This window comes from Thalassophryne amazonica, chromosome 11 (genome assembly GCF_902500255.1).
Source record: "Thalassophryne amazonica chromosome 11, fThaAma1.1, whole genome shotgun sequence".
In the NCBI taxonomy this organism is placed as follows: Eukaryota; Metazoa; Chordata; class Actinopteri; order Batrachoidiformes; family Batrachoididae; genus Thalassophryne; species Thalassophryne amazonica.
The window spans coordinates 10,345,091-10,369,992 of record NC_047113.1 but is presented as its reverse complement, the minus strand read 5'-3'; the positions used below and the strand labels follow the sequence as shown (position 1 = coordinate 10,369,992).

General features: G+C 40.9%; 1 protein-coding gene across 1 annotated transcript in view; it reads left to right on the top strand.

Annotated features, from left to right (window-relative positions):
* The window catches only part of tenm1 (teneurin transmembrane protein 1), a 728,712-nt gene that overhangs the window by 455,657 nt on the left and 248,153 nt on the right, over positions 1-24,902 (top strand). The window contains 1 exon segment of the mRNA XM_034181415.1: positions 625-910. Within this exon segment, the coding sequence (XP_034037306.1) occupies positions 625-910 (286 nt within the window).

The window sequence follows — 24,902 nt, the reverse complement described above, 5'->3', positions numbered from 1 at the left end:
TTTTTTTACTCAGCAGGTCAAAATACATAAGAATCAACCTGTTGTCTGCTTTTAAAAGCAAATGCCTTGGGTAATGTACTTATTTGGAAGTAGAACCTAACTAAACGTGATGTGATAGAGGAAATCTGAACTCAGATTCTGATTCATCACCCTGAAATTGCTTTAAATCAGTTATCAAAGTCCATGCAAGAAAAAAAATGTGGATGTAACATTTGCATGTAATATTTTACATGCAAGGACGGGTTATGGCAGAGCAGGTGGTATCATTTTGTGAGTTTGCTGACAGATCTCTACTTAGTTCTAATTCCTGTTGCTGTGGAAATTCAACCTAAATCTTAGAAGCAGATTTGCTTTCAAGGCACAAAACTATTAAATTTAATGATTATTATTGCAACATGTCTGTCATGTGTTGGGTGTACTATCTGGGGAACGTGATGTACTGTACTTTCTGAGTTTTTTCTTTGAGAACTGTTTCCTTGTGAACCTGCCAGCTGCACTTATTAAGTTAGCTCATTATCCGCAGTAACAGCACCTTTCTTTCTTACATTATTCACTTTCATTTCTCATTTCTCCACTATCTGTCTCCTGTATTCCTCACATTGCTCTTCATCTACTCTTCCCTAGGCGGTACAGGAAGACGTTGCAATCCCTGGAGCATTTGTGAAGCTGAACTACTTGAGCACCCGTGCTGCCGGCTATCTCTCTCTGCTCCGAATCCTTCTTACGCCTCCATCCCCATCATCTCCTGTCTCCCCACTGGGCGGTCTGTCCAAGGTGCATGTCCATGCTTCAGTCCAAGGAAGGCTGTACCAGCGTTGGTATCCAGCTGGCCCTGGCCTGGTCCACAGGCTGGTCTGGAATAAAACTGACGTTTATGGTCAGGAAGTCTGGGGACTCACTCATGCAACTGGTATGTTGAATTCAAAATACAAAAGAAATTTTGCTTATGTTCTTTCCATGTGGCTATATTTAGGAGACCTTTTTTTTAGCCATTATTTGAGAGTGTAGTGGAGAGTGTTACAGGAAAGGAAGGAAGGAGAGAGAGGGGGCTCCTAACCAGGGAGAGGACATGCAGTAACTCCCAGCTGGCAGAGAAAGTCCTAAAAATAGTTGGTGTGTCAGTCCTAACTTCAAAACTTTTTATGCCAGTAATTCACCAATGCATTTTAGCACATGATGTTGCCCTACAGTGTATGTGTGTGTGTTTGTGTGTCAGTTATACTCCAAAGCTCTGATTTCCACAACCAAACAGAGGGTGGTACATCTGACAAATCTTGCAGCTTTCTAACTTTCTGCTTCTGACAGTCGTGTGCTTTGATTGCTTAGTGGGGGAGTGTCAGAAGATAATAAACAATGAATCTCTTCAGATTTGCTTCCACCTCTCAAAAATGTGACACCTTTTCACAAAATTTAATTGTAGTATATGTACGTCTGTCCAAGGGGAGTTGTAGACTTAAATCGGCTTCACGCTACAGTATCTGGGGATAAGCACCAGCACCAGTAGGACCAAGGGCCATACTGAACACAAACCATCCTCCCTGAGATTATGCACAATCAGTTTCATTTCACAGGATGAGGGGTGGTCACATTAACTCTGTCAACCTGATATGATGGTTGACATGAAAAGTTCAAATAATCTGAGAAAGGAAATGGGGGATATGCCTTTTGGTAACCACAGACCCATAGGAATTACAGCACAGACAGTCCCTGACAATGGAAAGGAAATGCAGTTCACCAACTCACTATGCAGCAGTTAGAGAAAAGCAGTCTTACCAGACAGCCATCTGAAGTCAGTTTGCTTCAAGTGTTCAGATGATGGGATGCTTTAAGCTTCAAGGACAACAGGCAACTCCTGAAAAGGCATCAGTACAATGTGTGAGTGCCGTACCCGGAATGCACCTTTCAGAAAATGGCCCACTAGAGGGTCGGACCCTACAGTTTGACTGACCACATGTGGGGCTGAAACTGCAGTCACATACAATAATAAAGTACATATATTAGTAGTAGGGACCAAGAGCTGCTGGGCTTCCACCATTTGCAAATATTGACACAGCAGAGTCAAAGAGATATGCTCTGGATTCACATGTTGCTTCTCCAACCAACTGGAGACAAATCATGATAGCATGAACTCAGCAGTGGGCGTAGCCCTTCAGGGCCAAACATGTAGGTGAAGGCACTTTGGATGAGGATGCCAAATGTGGTCCATGCCTTTCTCAACTGTGACAGGAGATCTCACAGCCAGTATCACTGTGTGGTTGCATCTGTCGGTCTTGTAAAGTGTCAGCAAGAGCAGCAGGAGTAGAGGGAAGGCATACAGAAGGTGGACTGGCCAGAGATGTGCCTGTGCATACTGCCCCAAAGGACTGGTTGGTTCCATAAGAGTGAGCAACAGGGGACAGTGTGTCAGTGACTCTGAAGCAAATAGGTCAGCAGTACTTCTCCCAGATTATCAGAAGCACAACTGGTTTCAGTCTTCACTCACCCGGAGACGATTTTTGGCAGGAAAGCATGTCTACAGCCTTGTTCAGCACACATGGCAAATGCATTGATCAGAGATTTGCAAGGCAAGTCAAGATCCACTGAAGGAGCCTCTGAGTCTCCCACAAGGACAGATTGGACTTGGTACTCCCCCAGGTACTTCACATGATAAACTGTTGAACTGTAGCCCAACTGAATGACAGCATATTTGCCTTAGATGATAGGAAGAAACTGTATAAGGGCTAAGTGCACTGGGCCTCATGTATCAATGTTGCGCACTTGTGGCGTAAATTTATGGCGTAAACTTGAAATACACCAAAGTCGCCGTGACATGTATCAAGCAGTGCGCACCTGCCCATTTCTGGCGTACACCTGACGTGATCTTGATAAATGCGGCGGGTGGAAAAGATTGTAATTATAATAAACACGCCCATAAATATTCAAACTCCGCTTCAGACACACCCTCATTTTATGACATGGAAGCCGGGAGACAGCAATGAAAAAGAACTCCACCAATCACGAAGCGTGCCAATAGAGCGTCAAAAGCGGCTGTTGTATCAATTGTTTTGTAGTATATAATCAATAAAGTGTTACAGTGGTCCCTCATTAACCGCTGGATTTGCGTTCTAAAAACTAGCCCGTAATACGCGAAACCGAGACGTAGTCAGCGTTATTTTTTACAATTATTATAGACATTTCAAAGCTGTAAAACCCCTCACTACACAGTTTATACACTTTCTCAATCAGGCATGAACATTTTCTCACTTTTCTCTCGTGTGTAAACACTCTCAAAGTTCAAACCTTAGTAGGAAAATAATACCAAACTGTTTTCAGGTCCAAACATTTGTTTGAGAAATAAAAATAGAAGGTTTTCCTATAAATAATTATGATGGCATTTAGAACTAACAAATTAATTTTAATGATCAACGAACGAGGTTGGACACATAAGAAATTATTAATAGTGACTCACCAGTATTTCACAGATCGGGCCTCTGCGTCCTGACGCCGCGCCTTTTCCACTCACATCTCGCTGCAGCAGGTGTTTGTGTCCATGTGACAAACACAGTTATGAGTAGTTGTTGGCACTCTTTTCTCTTCTGGGCAACAAGATTCTTATAAACAGATACGCAGAACACAGAACACTGTAAAAAAAAAAGGCATGCAAAATTGGACTAAATACTCCGTGAGACTCCGAGGTCACGACAGGTGAACGGCGTTATACCGAGGGACCACTGTATTCTCTTTTCACATGTCAATAATTCTTGACATGTGGATATTTGCTCGCTCAATTAATAAGACACGCCTAATCTGTCAGATTTCTTTATTTTTTAAATGTATTTCTGTATTTATTTTATTGTGACAACCAAATGGAGATGACAAAACCTGGTTTCAGCACGGGCGAATTAAGGGAATGACGAAACTACAGTTGTTATTATCAATTTCATAGTCTAAAACGATCACACCACATGAAGTTAAGCTCAGCGCTGCTCTGGCTCCAGGTTCGAAGTCTGGAGAAAAAGGCGAGCAGCGCTTTCTTTGCAGTCAGCGCTGTGACCACAGATCGTGCTCCATAACAATCCCGCAAAGGCGGGATTTGTACTGATTATTATGTAGTATAATCCGGAAAGTGTTATTTATGTAACATATGCATTGATTTGTATAATGGCACTGTTTATCATGTTGATCATCTTCATTTTTATGTGGATTCCAGCGCTGGTTCATTTTGGTGTATAATTTACGCCACCTCTCGACCTGGTGTGTATTTTCAGCGCAGCGTACGCCAACGACCACATTGATAAATGCCAAGTAGCGCAGCCGTTTTGGCGTACACCCCATATACGCTCAAATATCGCCGTACGCAACGTTGATACGAGGCCCACTGTGCGTACACATTACGTGAATGTGATGGAGGCATCCCAACAGGATGGAAGTAAACCCAAGGGAACACTGCTGGAAAGATATGACTAGATATGTCCCACTGGCAGGAGAACTTTACCTTCCTGCTCTAATGTCTCCAGGGTTTGAGCCCCAAACTGTTGATCCAGACATGCAGGGAACACCATGAGAGAAGCCCCAGATGGATAACAACTGTTGCTGCTGTCAGTTTGCCCAGCAACGAGAGAAAGAGACCATATGTCAGGCTTGTGCCTCTCTGAAAGTGTGAGATGAGGTTGAGAATGTCATCCACCCTCTGCAGGGGATGAAGAAGCCTTCATTAATACTGAATCGAAAGCAACACCACTGAACGCATTTCACTGGCAGGGAACTAAACAGCTTTCTGCAAAAAAATTCACAGAGAGTCCCAGCAAGGTCACATGGGTTCTATAGAACCATCATGTCACAGGCTGCCTGCTTGGAGGTTGAAACACATACCAATATGTCATAAGGGAGAATGTGCGTATCCCTAGCCTGTAGTGGAAAAAGTGCTGCCACAAAGCACCTGGAGCAGGTAGAATAAACATTACGAAAGAGGTAAAAAAAAATTGCTGATTTCTCATCAGAAGATAGGACTAAAGCTGTAGCAACAAGTCCGCATTGTATGCAGGAAAAGAATGAAGCTGACATCCTTCAAGAAAAGGAATCAACAACTCAGGCTGCTGTTGGTGGTGTAATGATGAGAATTCTAATCCAATTACAGTTTTCCACATATCTGATTGGTTAATCGTGTGAGATTTCAGACCATATAATATCAGGGTAACGGTGGCAAAATATTCGACCATTTCATATATGGATGTACAACCCCAATTCCAGTAAAGTTGGGACGTTGTGTGAAATGTAAATAAAAACAGAATACAATGATTTGCAAATCTGCTTCAACCTATATTCAATTGACTACACCATATAGACAAGATATTTAATGTTCAAACTGATAAACTTTATTGTTTTTGTGCAAATATTTGCTCATTTTGAAAAGGATGCCTGCAACACATTTCAAAAAAGCTGGGATGGGGCAACAAAAGACTGGGAAAGTTGATGAATGCTCAAAGAACACCTGTTTGGAACATTCCACAGGTGAGCAGGTTAATTGGAAACAGGTGAGTGTCATGATTGGGTATAAAAGGTGCATCCCCAAAAGGCTCAGCTGTTCACAAGCAAAGATGGGGTGAGGATCACCACTTTGTGAACAACTGTGTGAAAAAATAGTCCAACAGTTTAAGAACAATGTTTCTCAACGTTCAATTGCAAGGAATTTAGGGATTCCATCATCTACAGTCCATAGAGAATATGGAGAACTTTCTACACGTAAGCGACAAGGCCGAAAACCAACATTGAATGCCAGTGACCTTCGATCCCTCAGGTGGCACTGCATTAAAAACCAGCATCATTGGGTAAAGGATCTTACCGCGTGGGCTCAGGAACACTTCAGAACACCATTGTCAATTAACACAGTTCGTTGCTACATCTACAAGTGCAAGTTAAAACGCTACCATGCAAAGCGAAAGCCATACATCAACAACATCCAGAAATGCCGCCGCCTTCTGCAAGCGCACATGATTCAAATCCATATAGTTTTTTAAAAAAATAAAAAGGTCGGATAGTTTTCTAACAGACCTCGTACATCAACGACATCCAGAAACACCGCCGCCTTCTCTGGGCCTGAGCTCATTTGAAATGGACAGATGCAAAGTGGAAAAGTGTGCTGTGGTCTGATTAGTCCACATTTCAAATTGTTTTTGGAAATCATGGACGTTGTGTCCTCCGGACAAAGAGGAAAAAGACCATCCAGAGTGTTACCAGTGCAAAGTTCAAAAGCCAGCATCGGTGATGGTATGGGGGTGTGTTAGTGCCCATGGCATGGGCAACTTACACATCTGTGATGACACCATCAATGCTGAAAGGTACATCCAGCTTTTGGAACAACACATGCTGCCATCCAAGCAACGTCTTTTTCAGGGATGTCCCTGCTTATTTCAGCAAGACAATGCCAAGCCACATTCTGCACGTGTTACAACAGCGTGGCTTCATAGTAAGAGTGCGGGTATTAGACTGGCCTGTCTGCAGTCCAGACCTGTCACCCATTGAAAATGTATGGCACATTAAGAAGTGCAAAATATGACAACAGAGACCCCAGACTGTTGAACACCTGAAGTCTTACATCAAGCAAGAATGGAAAAGAATTCCACCTACAAAGCTTCAATAGTTAGTGTCCTCAGTTCCCAAACGCTTATTGAGTGTTGTCAGAAGGAAAGGTGATGTAACACAGTGGTAAACATACCACTGTCCCAACTTTTTTGAAACATGTTGCAGGCATCCGTTTCAAAATGAGCAAATATTTGCACAAAAACAATTAAGTTTATCAGTTTGAACATTAAATATCATGTCTTTGTGATGTAATCAATTGAATATAGGTTGAAGAGAATTTGCAAATCATTGTATTCTGTTTTTATTTACATTTTACACAACGTCCCAACTTCATTGGAATTGGGGTTGTACATACAGTACACACACACACACACACACACACACGACACACACTAATATGTGATAGAGAAACAGGTAGTGGCAGCAAAGACAACTATTTTAGTAATTTGAAGAGACGTTATATGATTAGGCTATATATATATATAAATATTTATATATAAATAAAATGCTGACTAACAAATGTTTGTATATAAAACATAACAATAGATATGTTATATATCAGAGAAAATGAAAATATATATAAATCAGAGTATCAATATTATATATAGAGAGAGAGAGAGAGAGAGAAAGAGAGAGAGAGAGAGAGGATCAACAATAATATCAATAATAAACAATATATCAGAGATAAATTATATCATATATAGAGTGTCCATATCATTCATATATAATAGATAAACGTTATACGAGGTCTATTAGATAATAAACCGACCCCCTTTTTTTTTTAACTATACTCAACAAAAATATAAACGCAACACTTTTGGTTTTGCTCCCATTTTGTATGAGATGAGCTCAAAGATCTAAACCTTTTTCCACATACACAATATCACCATTTCCCTCAAATATTGTTCACAAACCAGTCTAAATCTGTGATAGTGAGCACTTCTCCTTTGCTGAGATAATCCATCCCACCTCACAGGTGTGCCATACCAAGATGCTGATTAGACACCATGATTAGTGCACAGGTGTGCCTTAGACTGCCCACAATAAAAGGCCACTCTGAAAGGTGCAGTTTTGTTTTATTGGGGGGGATACCAGTCAGTATCTGGTGTGACCACCATTTGCCTCATGCAGTGCAACACATCTCCTTCGCATCATCCGTGAAGAGAACACCTCGCCAACGTGCCAAATGGCAGCGAATGTGAGCATTTGCCCACTCAAATCGGTTACGACGACGAACTGGAGTCAGGTCGAGACCCCGATGAGGACGACGAGCATGCAGATGAGCTTCCCTGAGACGGTTTCTGACAGTTTGTGCAGACATTCTTTGGTTATGCAAACCGATTGTTTCAGCAGCTGTCCGAGTGGCTGGTCTCAGACGATCTTGGAGGTGAACATGCTGGATGTGGAGGTCCTGGGCTGGTGTGGTTACACGTGGTCTGCGGTTGTGAGGCTGGTTGGATGTAGTGCCAAATTCTCTGAAACGCCTTTGGAGACGGCTTATGGTAGAGAAATGAACATTCAATACACGAGCAACAGCTCTGGTTGACATTCCTGCTGTCAGCATGCCAATTGCACGCTCCCTCAAATCTTGCGACATCTGTGGCATTGTGCTGTGTGATAAAACTGCATCTTTCAGAGTGGCCTTTTATTGTGGGCAGTCTAAGGCACACTTGTGCACTAATCATGGTGTCTAATCAGCATCTTGATATGGCACACCTGTGAGGTGGGATGGATTATCTCAGCAAAGGAGAAGTGCTCACTATCACAGATTTAGACTGGTTTGTGAACAATATTTGAGAGAAATGGTGATATTGTATATGTGGAAAAGGTTTTAGATCTTTGAGTTCATCTCATACAAAATGGGAGCAAAACCAAAAGTGTTGCGTTTATATTTGAATGTGGACTCATCTCTGTGCTTGTTCTGTTAGACCTCAGTGCTGCTTTTGATACTGTTGACCATAAAATTTTATTACAGAGATTAGAGCATGCCATAGGTATTAAAGGCACTGCGCTGCGGTGGTTTGAATCACATTTATCTAATAGATTACAATTTGTTCATGTAAATGAGGAATCTTCTTCACAGACTAAGGTTAATTAGGGAGTTCCACAAGGTTCTGTGCTAGGACCAATTTTATTCACTTTATACATGCTTCCCTTAGGCAGTATTATTAGATGGCATTGCTTAAATTTTCATTGTTACGCAGATGATACCCAGCTTTATCTATCCATGAAGCCAGAGGACACACACCAATTAGCTAAACTGCAGGATTGTCTTACAGACATAAAGACATGGATGACCTCTAATTTCCTGCTTTTAAACTCAGATAAAACTGAAGTTATTGTACTTGGCCCCACAAATCTTAGAAACATGGTGTCTAACCAGATCCTTACTCTGGATGGCATTACCCTGACCTCTAGTAATACTGTGAGAAATCTTGGAGTCATTTTTGATCAGGATATGTCATTCAATGCGCATATTAAACAAATATGTAGGACTGCTTTGTTGCATTTGCGCAATATCTCTAAAATTAGAAAGGTCTTGTCTCAGAGTGATGCTGAAAAACTAATTCATGCATTTATTTCCTGTAGGCTGGACTATTGTAATTCATTATTATCAGGTTGTCCTAAAAGTTCCCTGAAAAGCCTTCAGTTAATTCAAAATGCTGCAGCTAGAGTACTAACGGGACTAGAAGGAGAGAGCATATCTCACCCATATTGGCCTCTCTTCATTGGCTTCCTATTAATTCTAGAACAGAATTTAAAATTTTTCTTTTTACTTATAAGGTTTTGAATAATCAGGTCCCATCTTATCTTAGGGACCTCATAGTACCATATCACCCCAATAGAGCGCTTCGCTCTCAGACTGCAGGCTTACTTGTAGTTCCTAGGGTTTGTAAGAGTAGAATGGGAGGCAGAGCCTTCAGCTTTCAGGCTCCTCTGCTGTGGAACCAGCTCCCAATTCAGATCAGGGAGACAGACACCCTCTCTACTTTTAAGATTAGGCTTAAAACTTTCCTTTTTGCTAAAGCTTATAGTTAGGGCTGGATCAGGTGACCCTGAACCATCCCTTAGTTATGCTGCTATAGACTTAGACTGCTGGGGGGTTCCCATGATGCACTGTTTCTTTCTCTTTTTGCTCTGTATGCACCACTCTGCATTTAATCATTAGTGATTGATCTCTGCTCCCCTCCACAGCATGTCTTTTTCCTGGTTCTCTCCCTCAGCCCCAACCAGTCCCAGCAGAAGACCTCCCCTCCCTGAGCCTGGTTCAGCTGGAGGTTTCTTCCTGTTAAAAGGGAGTTTTTCCTTCCCACTGTCACCAAGTGCTTGCTCACAGGGGGTCGTTTTGACCGTTGGAGTTTTTACATAATTATTGTATGGCCTTGCCTTACAATATAAAGCGTCATGGGGCAACTGTTTGTTGTGATTTGGCGCTATATAAATAAAATTGATTGATTGAATGACGTGCGATTACACCAATCATGCTTGAACCCTTGTGCGCATGTGTGAGTTTTTCACGCGTGTCGGTAGACGTCATTTCCCTGTGGGCAGGCCTTGAGTGAGATGTGGTCCCGCCCTCCCGGCTGAATTCGTTTGTTTCACATGCTGCTCGAGACGGCGCTCGTTGCTTTATCAAAATTTTTTCTGGACCTGTGAGGAATATCCGAGTGGACACTATTCGAGAAATTAAGCTGGTTTTCGGTGAAAAGTTTAACGGCTGATGAGAGATTATGGGGTGTTTCTGTCGCTGTAAGGACTTCCCACGGAGCAGGACGTCGTGCAGCGCTTCCAGGTGCCGTCGTCGGCCTGTTTCGACCTGAAAACATCCTAATTTAAGGCTTAATTCACCCAGGACGTCGTGAGAGAACAGAGAAGATTCAGAAGAGGCCGGCATGAGGACTTTATGCGGACATTCCACTGTTTAAGGACATTTTGTAATGAAAGACGTGCGCGCAAATTCGCCGAGTTGTTTCCGTGACGACTCGGCAAATCTGTGTGCGCCGTGACAGGAAAAACACCTCCGTGTTGAAAACCATTTGTAAAATTCAGGCGGCTTTTGATGGCTTTCAACAAGTGAGTAACTGAGAAATTGTTTAACAGCTTGGGCATATTCCAACTTGCCCGTTAAGGTTTCCAACGGAGGTGTTTTTCCTGTCGCGACCCCCCGCGGTCAGGTCCGGCCCGACATGCGATTCTGCCCGCACGTTCTTTCATTACAAAATTGCCGTTAACAATGGAATGTCCGAATAAACTCCTCTTGCCGACTTCTTCTGAAAGTTCTCTGTTCTCTGACGACTTACTGGGTCAACAGAGCCTGAAATGTGGAAATTTTCAACTTGAAACGGCGAGACGCTGCCGCTTCGAAGCGCAGATCGCCGTTATGTGCCGTGGGCCGTCCTTACGGCGACACTACCAGACCAAAATCTCTCATCAGCCGTTAAAATTTTTACCGAAAACCAGCAGAATTTATCGAATGGTATCCACTCAGTTGTGCCTTACAGTTTTGAAAAAATTTTGATCAAACAAAGCAGCAGTCTCTGAGCCATTCCTAAACAATGAAAAAATCGACGAGCGGGTGGACGACTCCTCACTCAAAGACTGCCCACAGGTGAATGACGTAACCGACAGGCGTGAAAAAACTCTCGCATGCCCACGAGGGTTCAAGCATGTCTGATGTAATCACACGTGATTCAAATCCATATGGTTTTTGAAAAAAATAATAATGTCGGATACTTTTCTAATAGACCTCGTACATCATATATACGAATTATATATAGAGTATCAATATCAGTCATATATATCTGGTATAGATAAAAGTTATATATCAGATAACATTTAAAATATATATAAATCATATATAGAGTATCAATATGTCATACATTTATATAAAAATGTTATATATATCAGAAAACAATAATATATATAAATCACATAGCATATCAACATGCTTCATATCAGATCAGAGAGAGAGAGTTCCAAGGCTGTACAAAGCAGAGGATAAAATGTAATGTAAATGTAAATTGTCAAATTAACACAAGAGCATGACGTCGTGCCCCAAACCTTATTTACATATGTACAAACTTGCCTGTGAAAGTTTTCCAGCTAAAAGCCCTGACAGAGGACTGTACACAGAGCTCTTTGCAGCTCTCAGCACCTTATTATAATTCTAATAATAATGCATTATATCGTACAGCGCTTTACACAGTGCTAAAAGACACTTTAAAGAACAGAGAAAACAATAAAGACAATAAGCACAATAAGGACAAAAGGACAATAAGCAGGATGCTAAAGAGCAAACCAGTTTTCTCCAGATAGAAAGACATGAACATGTCGCGATCACAGCGCACAGCAATTCCCCGCCCACTGTAAATAATGGTGAAACAACCGAGCTTTTAGCAGGTTTACATAAAACAAACACCATAACGTCTATGAACCCAGATCATATATTCATGAGAGTTTTAGGCACAATATACAAAGAGTTTTACGTTGGGATGACGTTAATGCTGTTCGTGTGCAGTGCAGCCGTTAAATTGCAGCCTCAGTCTCAATGCGAACTGTGAAATTTTGCGGCACTTCAAACGTCACACACAAATTACAGTTGGTCTATTTACACTCCCATTCAGTAGATGGTAGTGTTCTCTGCATTTTGATGGGGGGGTTGATGAGAGCAGGTCATTTCGGCGCGTGTCAATTTAACATCAAACCTTCAGAATTCATGCATTACTTTAAAACTAAAACATATAGGATGTTTTCACTTTGTAAAATCAACAGAGGTGATGTTAATTTCAATAACTTGTCCAGAATTAGTTTGTTTAAAATTTTAACCATAAGTCAAAACTGCCTTGCTGTATATGTCTCCTGTGACATGTCTGCAACACTGTATGGCTGTGAAATTATCTTTTTTTTTTCCTCTTCCCCCCTTTTATTTCTCCTTTCTGGTTACCAGGTTTCTTTTGCTGAGAGAAGGCTGATCTTAGGCAGAAGCACTGGCTTGCTGTTGTTTGTGATTGCCTTTTAATTTATTCAGTAGTATCAGTAGCTGCCAGTGTACTGGAATCAATACTAAAAGTTCTCGGTTTAGCTTTTAGTTGTAACTTCTGCTAATTTTTTTAGTGGTTTATCGGTTTAGCTTTATAAAGGTTAGGTTTAGGTTTATAAAGGTAAGCGGATTAACTGTTATCAGCGCTAACTTTTTGGTTAGATGTGCCCACCACTACGCTGTGCGCACACACTCTATGACCGTCGGGTGTGCCAAGCGTTCAGTGCAATGTGTTGTGTGCTGCTTCCCGGCCAGATCAACAGATCTCTGTTTTCTACCATGGTGGCATGTAATTGGAGACTGCACGACGAATGGAATTGAGTGAGGAGTGTTTTGGACATGTTGAAAATCATTTGTGCTTAGACACAGTTGGTACTGGATAACATTTTGTGCTTTCATAGTGAACATTATGGATGTTATCGTGACACAGGATTCAACAAAGAGCTGCACAGTAGAAGTAAATCTATTTAGGGCATGTCTGAGTGGATATTACTTTTGAAGTGGTGAGGAAATATTACCACAAGACTGACATGGCTCCATATTGTCACATTATTTATTGTATGTAGCCTGAATGTATAGATTTGTGTGTGAGTGCATGGCAAAGAGAGAGATAGTGAAGAAGGGAGAGACAGTTCAGTCATGAAATGATTTCTTCTCCTTTTTCCCACACACACACACACACACACACACACACACACACACACACACACACACACACACACACACACACACACACACACACACACACACCACACACACACACACACACACACACACACACACACACAAACACAAAATGCAGCATCCTGATATTAAGTAATGAACAGGCAAACAGTGTGTGCATGTGTTGTGAATCCACTTATGTAAGGCACATTTGAGTGTTCTGGTTCATACACTACAAGACAGCACTGGAGTTTAGACAAGGTTTTTGCTCGTCGAAGATGCAATGGTGATGGATCAGCTACGTGCCCTACCTCATTTTAACCCACAGATCAAAATGTGGTTTGGAGGAAGCAGTATGAAAAACCTGCACTGAACCGTCAGGCTGAAGATAAGACCACATTTTTCAAAAAGTATACTTTGTGTTTATCCAGGCTGCTGTTGTTTTATGTGCACTTTTGTTACCTCCGCCAAGGAGGTTATGTTTTCGGTCGAGTTTGTTTGTTTGTCTGTTTGTCAGCAGGATAACTCAAAAAGCTTTGAACGGATTTTGATGAAATTTTGTGGAGTGGTTTGAAATGACAAGAGGAACAAGTGATTAAATTTTAGTGGTGATCTGGATCACGATCCGGATCCAGGAATTTTTTTAAAGGATTCTTCACATTGCTGGATAGGGGGAATTTTAACATTCTAGTTTGTAACTCCACAAAAACAAGGCAGAAAGGCTTGAAACAAATTAGGGTGTAACATAGTCAAATGTTCTATCAAACAACAACATTTGGTGATGATCGGATCCGGATTCCGGATCTGTTGATCCAGAATATGCAAAAACATAGGGAAAATAGAAAATGTGTCAGTGTGAGGTGACAAATGAAGCTAGAGATGCACAACTAACACCAAATTGTAGCTGAATCTGTACTGATTCAGTAAGGTGTCATCAGATTTGATGTAGCTTCAAATGTTATGGAGCTAGATCCAGAAGAAAACCGCCATTACTGAAAAATCATTTTTATACAATAACTTTTGAACTAATAAAGACATAAAAGTGATTCCAAGTTCTAGTGGTATGTTTTCATGGTCAAGGATGTCAGATATACAGGAAAGAAAAGTGTATGTATCATAGTTTTGGTTATAACACTGAATTGTTGAATAGATCACTGTGCCAAGGAGGGAATCTCTTTAGGATCAGTGACCCTATGGCCTTGTTTAGAGAAGTGTTTCATAAATGTTAAAAAAAAAAATCATATATTTGCAGTTTAGTTGAATAATAAATTGAATTTTGTCTCTTATTTGTTTTTGTCTATAAGCACATGCAATATCAATATCAGTGCTCAGATGACAGTAGCTTCTGGGAAAGGTGCAAGTTGCAATAAACTGTGATGCCAAGCGGTAAGGATACATGCTATCCAGTCACAGCAGATGAAACTTTTTTTTTACTACTGAGAAAATATCATTGTTAGACTTTTTTAGGTTCAATGATTCCACGGCGTGTAGATGTTATGGCGTCAGTGACCCCATGGCCTTGGCGGAGGGTTGCACTCTCCGAGTGCTTCTAGTTTAAATATGTGAATTGGTGTAATATAAGATGCACAAAAAACTAGAAGAAATCAAGAAGAAGGCAAGTACTTTTTCATGGTATTGCACAATGAAGTAGGGGAAACCATGGCACTGTGAATCATGGGGCACAGTGAATCATTCGCTATATCTGCAAAGCTACATATATATTTGCAGCAGTTATGCCATATTTTCAACCTCCTTATGTCAGTGTCTTTGTATATATTTCTCACAACAGAGGAAAGGTGGCCCCAAAAAATTGTTATTAGTTAGAAGTCTGCCCTGTCCAACTGATGAGCATGTGTTATGTCTTCTCCAGACTATCAGCTATTTGATAACATGACTCATGTGTGTCACATGCACCTGGGCCACAGTGAATCGGGGCCCAGTGAATCAGTCAAGAATGTGATTTACTAAGCCCCAGTATCAAGTGGATGACAAATATTACTTGTTGAAGCGTATACATTTATTTTTCCATGAATTATTTCTATAATTTGTGTATATAAACAACTGTTTTCATGTTTGAACAGAAATTATGACAGTTGTATTTATAATAGTTTATAAAGGACTTATATCACTATATAAGACACTCACACATTACATAGCTGGTTTGCTGGATTATGCCGCATTCACACCGGGTGCAATGCGAGCGACAGGTTGCCATGTAATCCCTATGGAAGGACGCATTGTGGCGTCAAGCCACGCAGCGCGACTCGATGGATACGAACGAAGTGACGCGAGTGAAGTGATTTTGAGCAATTGGCGTGTTTGTGGCGCCATATTGCGTTGCGTCACGTCGCCTTGCCCTCCTCCCCAAGTTGAAAAATTTTAACTTTTTCGTCTTGTCACGCCACGATGACCAATCAGGGACTGAATATGTAGTGACGTGGAGATGTCTGGAGTTTGACTGAGTTGGATGTGAATATGTCCTGTATCTGGTAACCAGCCTGTGAGCAGGACTTATGTCCCTTTTGTCCTTTATTTCACAATTATGACAGAGTTTTTGGGGGAAGAGCGAGCTGCAGCCCCGCAGCCGGGGGAGCGGAGTTTTTTCTTTTTCACGTGCACGAGCGAGCGAATCGTCCGAAGATTATTTTATTTATTAACTACACAGATGTATAATAAAGCAAATGGTGACTGGTTTCTAAACACAATTATGACACAGTTTTTGGAGCGAGCAGCAGCCCCGCAGCAGGGGGAGCAGAGTTTTTTTTTTTTTTAATTGTTTACATGTGCGTGCGTGAACGGGACAGGAGGTCCTCAAACTGGGTCCTGCAGAGGCGAAGGACCGCTGAAAGCGGCCGTCATCCAGACACAACTCCTGCAGCAAATAATGAAACTCCCCGAATTGGGAACGTCTCATGACGTTTGTCAGCTTTCCATAACAACTCGCTCCATGTGATCAAGGTCCATCATGTTAACTTGACTGACAACTGGAGCTGGCGAGCGGAATGGAAGCTCCTCCTATTTGATGACGCACCGGGGCAAATTTTCACAGCGAAAGCACAGCGACACTCCGGGAGATGGTGGCGCGTCCATCGCCACATGACAGACGCGAATTTGTGGCGTGCACGATGTGAAAGCAGCATTATAGTTTGTATATGCATCAGCATATATGTAATAATTTTGAAGAAATCTTTCTAATCATGTGTTTTTTCATTATATTCTACATTGATTCACTGTTTCCCCCGTGAATCATTTTTAAATCAATTTTAAACACCTGTAAATTACACTTGGAGAGACATAAATAACACACCCTTATAAACAATAACTTTCTGTATTAAATCCACAATAGAATGACCTAAACCTATGCATAAAAACAACATTTCTGAGCCGCTGTGCCCCGGCTTCCCCTACAAGTACAAATGTCTGCATGGAACATTTTCATGAACGGGGCCCATGATCTCATGCTCCCTCTCCTGCCATCACTTATCTGTATCAGAGAAGATATGTGTGATTTTAATGTCATTGCTTTTGTGGTTCATAATAGCAAACTGGCTCAGTTTAAGCCTTTGATCTCTGAAATGGCCGTTACGTTTCCATTATCTGTTTTGCTGTGGCAGGCTGTAAACAAACAGGCTCAGTGTCTTTCATAAGCACTGCAATATCTCAGGCTTTGTCCTCTCGCCTGCATCACTGCTCTCCTCCTGATCCATCCTCTCCACTCCTTATCTTTCAGAGCTGTACTACTGCCTCACTCCTCTCCTGATCTTTCACCTTTTCGAAACTCAAATGATCCTGTTCTTTTATTTACCCTTCTCTGCTAAAGCAAAGCCCCCGTGACCTTTAGACCCTCTTTCCTCACCTCCTATCTTTCCATCCCCTCGCTGCATTTTCGGTGCAGCAGTCCTCCCTTGAACTTGCTTTTCTTCCCTTCCGTGCTTGTTATTTTCTTCTTTCTCTCTGATCTCCCCTGTTACCTCTCTCCTGTCTTCATCTGCCCTCCCTTGTTGTCTTTTCGCTACCTATGTTCTCCCCTGAACCGCTCCTCTCTATAGTTCCTCAGTCTTTGCTGGCACAACGACACATGCACACAGAGACACGCACAAACGCACACTATGATGTGCATGCATACACGCATGCTTCCTCATATCTCCAGAAAGCAGGAGAAAGGGAGATTGTGCTGTTTTCTGGGGTGAACACATTGCCTCAGGCTTCAGCAGAGGGGAATGAAAGCTTTCACCTGTGAGATATTGAGTGTGCATTCATGTACTGTGTACATGTGGATTGTTTGTGTGAGCGTATGTGTGTGCTCTGTGTCGTTGCTTGTAATATAGCTACCGTAATATTCGGTTGTGAAGCACTTCTCAAAACACTGGTGCATTCCCTTTGAGATTGCTGTGCCCATTGTGTCCTGGTGGATCCTTGTTCTTGAAATATAGTCAGTTTTATTGTAGATTTTTATTTATTTATTTGTTTTTTTTTTTAAGGTCAGAAAATGTTCTCTTTGAAAACAATGTATTTATGGCAACTATTGGCATATTTTGAGGATGGGGCAGAAGGACATGGGGATGGAAGCTGTATTATAATAGCCAAGTGTGCGGGCGTGTGTGCACGCGTGTGTATGGCTTTGATCATGGAGAAACTGAAGAAAGATTGCATTTGACGTTTGGTATGTTAACATATTTTGGGTCAAGGATGAACGCCGCAAAACAGAAAGTTGATAGGACTAATGTATTTGGAGAAATTAGCAATATTAGCTAACATTAGTGAACAACGGACATTGTGTTGCAGTGCACCATGGTGGCTTGTGGTTTTTGGGTTTAAATGTTGTTGTGGTTCATGTTAGTTAACGCTTAGCTTCATAGTGGAGTAGAGCAATCAATCAATCAATTTTATTTATATAGCGCCAAATCACAACAAACAGTTGCCCCAAGGCGCTTTATATTGTAAGGCAAGGCCATACAATAATTACGTAAAAACCCCAACGGTCAAAACGACCCCCTGTGAGCAAGCACTTGGCGACAGTGGGAAGGAAAAACTCCCTTTTAACAGGGAGCAGAGAAGAATATTCTTTCACCAAAACAGATCAACTCTAGGCTTGCATCTCAGATGTACCTTCTGGCAAATTGTAGCTGAACTTTCAGGTTTCTTTAAAGGGAACCCCGACTATAACATCAAATTTGTCAAAAAATTGAAACACTAACGTCTGCTAGTATAATATATAGTTAGAAGTGCATAAACAAGTCTTGAATGATATAAAATAGCGTTTATTTATCACGTATTGAAATACAACGCGGCCGCCATGTTTTTGCCTGTGCAATGCATTCTGGGGGTGATGACGTGGAAAGGTTTCTGAAATCTTTCATGTAAGCGAAAACAGTGTTAAAGCTATTTCTTCTACCAAGATAAAATGCCACATTGCGCGGCTTTTGGATGCAATTTTCAGTCTAAGGGCAACAAAGAAAGCGAGGTAAGCCTTCATTGCTTTCCAAAAGAAAGAAAGTTAAGGAAAAAGTGGGAGGATGCTTGTGGAAGAGTGCAGTTGCCGAAAGACCCGCGGCTGTGCTCACGTCACTTCAACGCGGATGCATTTGAGGCTTTTCATCGACCTCAGCTAATGAGGGAGCTTGTTGGTGTTTCTGGATACAAACGTCGTCTTAAACCAGATGCAGTGCCCGTCATATTTCCCCACAAGAAGAAATATCATTCACGAGTAGCTAGTGAAAATAGGACTAAAACACGCGAAAGAGCAGCAGACGCTCTCTTTCTGTGTCAGCATCGGCAAGCAGCCCCCACACAGACACCACCTACAATGGCCAACTCTTGCTTGATCAGAGCGCTGACCTTCATTTCTGACAGTATTTTCAAAGTTCTCTTCCTCACACTGCAGATCACGCTCTGGTTCGAACTGAAAAGGGTGAACAGAGGAGCTCATTGCTAATCGACGCTAGTTGTAATGTACACACGAGAAGCTCTGCCTCCGTTTGACATCACTACCCAGAATGCATTGCGTTACAAACAACAATGGCAACCTACGTAGAAATAAAGTTTCTTAAAATATCATAAAACGTGACATTATTTTTGCAAATTTTGTCCCATAGTAATGTTACTAATATCACAACAAGTCATATAGAATAAACATGTATTTATAGTTGGGGTTCCTTTAAAAAAAAGAAAATTCCCCCTCTATATCTTTTTTTTTCGTTTGTTTGTTTGTTTTTTTTTTTTTGCATAGTAAAGTTTGAGGTGTGGTTGTGCTGCTGGCGTTGGTGCCAGCGGAGAGCTGTTTTTTTATTGAATAAATTATTTTTGATTGAAACTTCATCTGTCAACATGGCATTTGTGAATTCTACTCTATATGTATTGTAGTGCTTGGGAAAGAATTATCAAAATAATCCCTTGTCGATGTAGTTATATCAGCTATTCATGAATGGCCTTTCTTGATACAGTGCCATGTGAGGGATCTGAGATAGCAAGTATTCAGCTTAGGCTGGCACCATTGCCCTTTACACATTGAAATTCCTTCAGATTCCTTGAATCATTTTATGATATCATGCATTTTACATCTTTGCTCCACAAAGACTTTTGTGGACCATTTGCGGATACTGGTTTTGAAACAAATTCTTTTTACAAGCGTGGTATCACCTGTTTGAATAACATCATTATTTGAATTATTTTTCCCTCATTCCTTTTTTAAAAATCTGTTGTCAACCATAAATGCTGAATGGATGTATATTAACAAATTAACTGAACTTTACAGCACAAGACAAGAAATACATACAGTGTGCAGTAAAATAAAAATCAAAGAAAATGTTTGAATCACTGCAGTTTTTTTTTTTGTCATTTTCCATACATCCCAACATTTTCTGATTTGTGGTTATAAATATTATCTCAGTATGTCTTGCAGTTGTACAAGTATGTAATTTTATGACCAAGGTTATGCAACTAATATTGTGAGATGTTGGTTTGCATATATATGGAAAATGTGTTCACGGACATTTGACAAACAGCATTTTTATAGATTTTTTTAGTAGAAAATAACCACACTTATTACTCTTTATGGACTGTTGTCTGCTCCTGAATTTGTCAACAGGTATAAAAATAAAGAATGAAATATATTCCATTGATTGAATAAGAGAATGTCTGTGCAAGTGACAAGATTGTACCTCGTTGTGTGCTGATTGCTGATTGATATTTGATTATTTATCTCTGCAAGAGGCCTAAGTGAAAATGAGCTTTTTACCATCATTATGACAGAACTGTACTGCTGTGTCTATAATTTCAGAAAAATGATTGATGCTTTACAATGCAAAGCACTGGGCCAAATGAAGTTATAATTTTAGCAGCATATGTTCACACCTGTGTGGGGTTCAGAGTGAATATATACATATTTATTGAAGCATGCTGAATCAACAGCTGTGGTGCATCTAATCTTCAGTTGTCATGAATCTCCAAGCTTCTCCAGTTTCCCACTCGGGGTCACCATAGCAGAGCCAATATGGATCTGCATGTTAATTTGGCACATGTTTTATGTCAGATGCCCTTCCTGATGCATCTCCACATCACATGAAGAGTGGTTGTGGGTGGTCTTGAACCAAGACTCTTCAGATCTGGAAGTAAGCACACTAACCACTTGGGCACCATAGCAATGAATTCATATGAGGCCCACTTCCTCTGTGAAATCAATCAATCAATCAATCAATTTTTTTATATAGCGCCAAATCACAACAAACAGTTGCCCCAAGGCGCTTTATATTGTAAGGCAAGGCCATACAATAATTATGTAAAACCCCAACGGTCAAAACGACCCCCTGTGAGCAAGCACTTGGCTACAGTGGGAAGGAAAAACTCCCTTTTAACAGGAAGAAACCTCCAGCAGAACCAGGCTCAGGGAGGGGCAGTCTTCTGCTGGGACTGGTTGGGGCTGAGGGAGAGAACCAGGAAAAAGACATGCTGTGGAGGGGAGCAGAGATCGATCACTAATGATTAAATGCAGAGTGGTGCATACAGAGCAAAAAGAGAAAGAAACAGTGCATCATGGGAACCCCCCAGCAGTCTATGTCTATAGCAGCATAGCTAAGGGATGGTTCAGGGTCACCTGATCCAGCCCTAACTATAAGCTTTAGCAAAAAGGAAAGTTTTAAGCCTAATCTTAAAAGTAGAGAGGGTGTCTGTCTCCCTGATCCGAATTGGGAGCTGGTTCCACAGGAGAGGAGCCTGAAAGCTGAAGGCTCTGCCTCCCATTCTACTCTTACAAACCCTAGGAACTACAAGTAAGCCTGCAGTCTGAGAGCGAAGCGCTCTATTGGGGTGATATGGTACTACGAGGTCCCTAAGATAAGATGGGACCTGATTATTCAAAACCTTATAAGTAAGAAGAAGAATTTTAAATTCTATTCTAGAATTAACAGGAAGCCAATGAAGAGAGGCCAATATGGGTGAGATATGCTCTCTCCTTCTAGTCCCCGTCAGTACTCTAGCTGCAGCATTTTGAATTAACTGAAGGCTTTTTAGGGAACTTTTAGGACAACCTGATAATAATGAATTACAATAGTCCAGCCTAGAGGAAATAAATGCATGAATTAGTTTTTCAGCATCACTCTGAGACAAGACCTTTCTGATTTTAGAGATATTGCGTAAATGCAAAAAAGCAGTCCTACGTATTTGTTTAATATGCGCTTTGAATGACATATCCTGATCAAAAATGACTCCAAGATTTCTCACAGTGTTACTAGAGGTCAGGGTAATGCTATCCAGAGTAAGGATCTGGTTAGACACCATGTTTCTAAGATTTGTGGGGCCAAGTACAATAACTTCAGTTTTATCTGAGTTTAAAAGCAGGAAATTAGAGGTCATCCATGTCTTTATGTCTGTAAGACAATCCTGCAGTTTAGCTAATTGGTGTGTGTCCTCTGGCTTCATGGATAGATAAAGCTGGGTATCATATGCGTAACAATGAAAATTTAAGCAATACCGTCTAATAATACTGCCTAAGGGAAGCATGTATAAAGTGAATAAAATTGGTCCTAGCACAGAACCTTGTGGAACTCCATAATTAACTTTAGTCTGTGAAGAAGATTCCCCATTTACATGAACAAATTGTAATCTATTAGACAAATATGATTCAAACCACCGCAGCGCAGTGCCTTTAATACCTATGGCATGCTCTAATCTCTGTAATAAAATTTTATGGTCAACAGTATCAAAAGCAGCACTGAGGTCTAACAGAACAAGCACAGAGATGAGTCCACTGTCCGAGGCCATAAGAAGATCATTTGTAACCTTCACTAATGCTGTTTCTGTACTATGATGAATTCTAAAACCTGACTGAAACTCTTCAAATAGACCATTCCTCTACAGATGATCAGTTAGCTGTTTTACAACTACCCTTTCAAGAATTTTTGAGAGAAAAGGAAGGTTGGAGATTGGCCTATAATTAGCTAAGATAGCTGGGTCAAGTGATGGCTTTTTAAGTAATGGTTTAATTAATGCCACCTTAAAAGCCTGTGGTACATAGCCAACTAACAAAGATAGATTGATCATATTTAAGATTGAAGCATTAAATAATGGTAGGGCTTCCTTGAGCAGCCTGGTAGGAATGGGGTCTAATAAACATGTTGATGGTTTGGATGAAGTAACTAATGAAAATAACTCAGACAGAACAATCGGAGAGAAAGAGTCTAACCAAATACCGGCATCACTGAAAGCAGCCAAAGATAACGATACGTCGTTGGGATGGTTATGAGTAATTTTTTCTCTAATAGTTAAAATTTTGTTAGCAAAGAAAGTCATGAAGTCATTACTAGTTAAAGTTAATGGAATACTCAGCTCAATAGAGCTCTGACTCTTTGTCAGCCTGGCTACAGTGCTGAAAAGAAACCTGGGGTTGTTCTTATTTTCTTCAATTAGTGATGAGTAGAAAGATGTCCTAGCTTTACGGAGGGCTTTTTATAGAGCAACAGACTCTTTTTCCAGGCTAAGTGAAGATCTTCTAAATTAGTGAGACGCCATTTCCTCTCCAACTTACGGGTTATCTGCTTTAAGCTACGAGTTTGTGAGTTATACCACGGAGTCAGGCACTTCTGATTTAAAGCTCTCTTTTTTAGAGGAGCTACAGCATCCAAAGTTGTCTTCAATGAGGATGTAAAACTATTGACGAGATACTCTGTCTCACTTACAGAGTTTAGGTAGCTACTCTGCACTGTGTTGGTATATCGCATTAGAGAACATAAACAAGGAATCATATCCTTAAACCTAGTTACAGCGCTTTCTGAAAGACTTCTAGTGTAATGAAACTTATTCCCCACTGCTGGGTAGTCCATCAGAGTAAATGTAAATGTTATTAAGAAATGATCAGACAGAAGGGAGTTTTCAGGGAATACTGTTAAGATTTCTATTTCCATACCATAAGTCAGAACAAGATCTAAGATATGATTAAAGTGGTGGGTGGACTCATTTACTTTTTGAGCAAAGCCAATAGAGTCTAATAATAGATTAAATGCATTGTTGAGGCTGTCATTCTCAGCATCTGTGTGGATGTTAAAATCTCCCACTATAATTATCTTATCTGAGCTAAGCACTAAGTCAGACAAAAGGTCTGAAAATTCACAGAGAAACTCACAGTAACGACCAGGTGGACGATAGATAATAACAAATAAAACTGTTTTTTGGGACTTCCAATTTGGATGGACAAGACTAAGAGTCAAGCTTTCAATGAATTAAAGCTCTGTCTGGGTTTTTGATTAATTAATAAGCTGGAATGGAAGATTGCTGCTAATCCTCCACCCCGGCCCGTGCTACGAGCATTCTGACAGTTAGTGTGACTCGGGGGGTGTTGACTCATTTAAACTAACATATTCATCCTGCTGTAACCAGGTTTCTGTAAGGCAGAATAAATCAATATGTTGATCAATTATTATATCATTTACCAACAGGGACTTAGAAGAGAGAGACCTAATGTTTAATAGACCACATTTAACTGTTTACTCTGTGGTGCAGTTGAAGGTGCTATATTATTTTTTCTTTTTGAATTTTTATGCTTAAATAGATTTTTGCTGGTTATTGGTAGTCTGGGAGCAGGCACCGTCTCTACGGGGATGGGGTAATGAGGGGATGGCAGGGGGAGAGAAGCTGCAGAGAGGTGTGTAAGACTACAACTCTGCTTCCTGGTCCCAACCCTGGATAGTCACGGTTTGGAGGATTTAAGAAAATTGGCCAGATTTCTAGAAATGAGAGCTGCTCCATCCAAAGTGGGATGGATGCCGTCTCTCCTAACAAGACCAGGTTTTCCCCAGAAGCTTTGCCAATTATCTATGAAGCCCACCTCATTTTTTGGACACCACTCAGACAGCCAGCAATTCAAGGAGAACATGCCGCTAAACATGTCACTCCCGGTCTGATTGGGGAGGGGCCCAGAGAAAACTACAGAGTCCGACATTGTTTTTGCAAAGTTACACACCGATTTAATGTTAATTTTAGTGACCTCCGATTGGCGTAACCGGGTGTCATTACTGCCAACGTGAATTACAATCTTACCAAATTTACGCTTAGTCTTAGCCAGCAGTTTCAAATTTCCTTCAATGTCGCCTGCTCTGGCCCCCGGAAGACAATTGACTATGGTTGCTGGTGTTGCTAACTTCACATT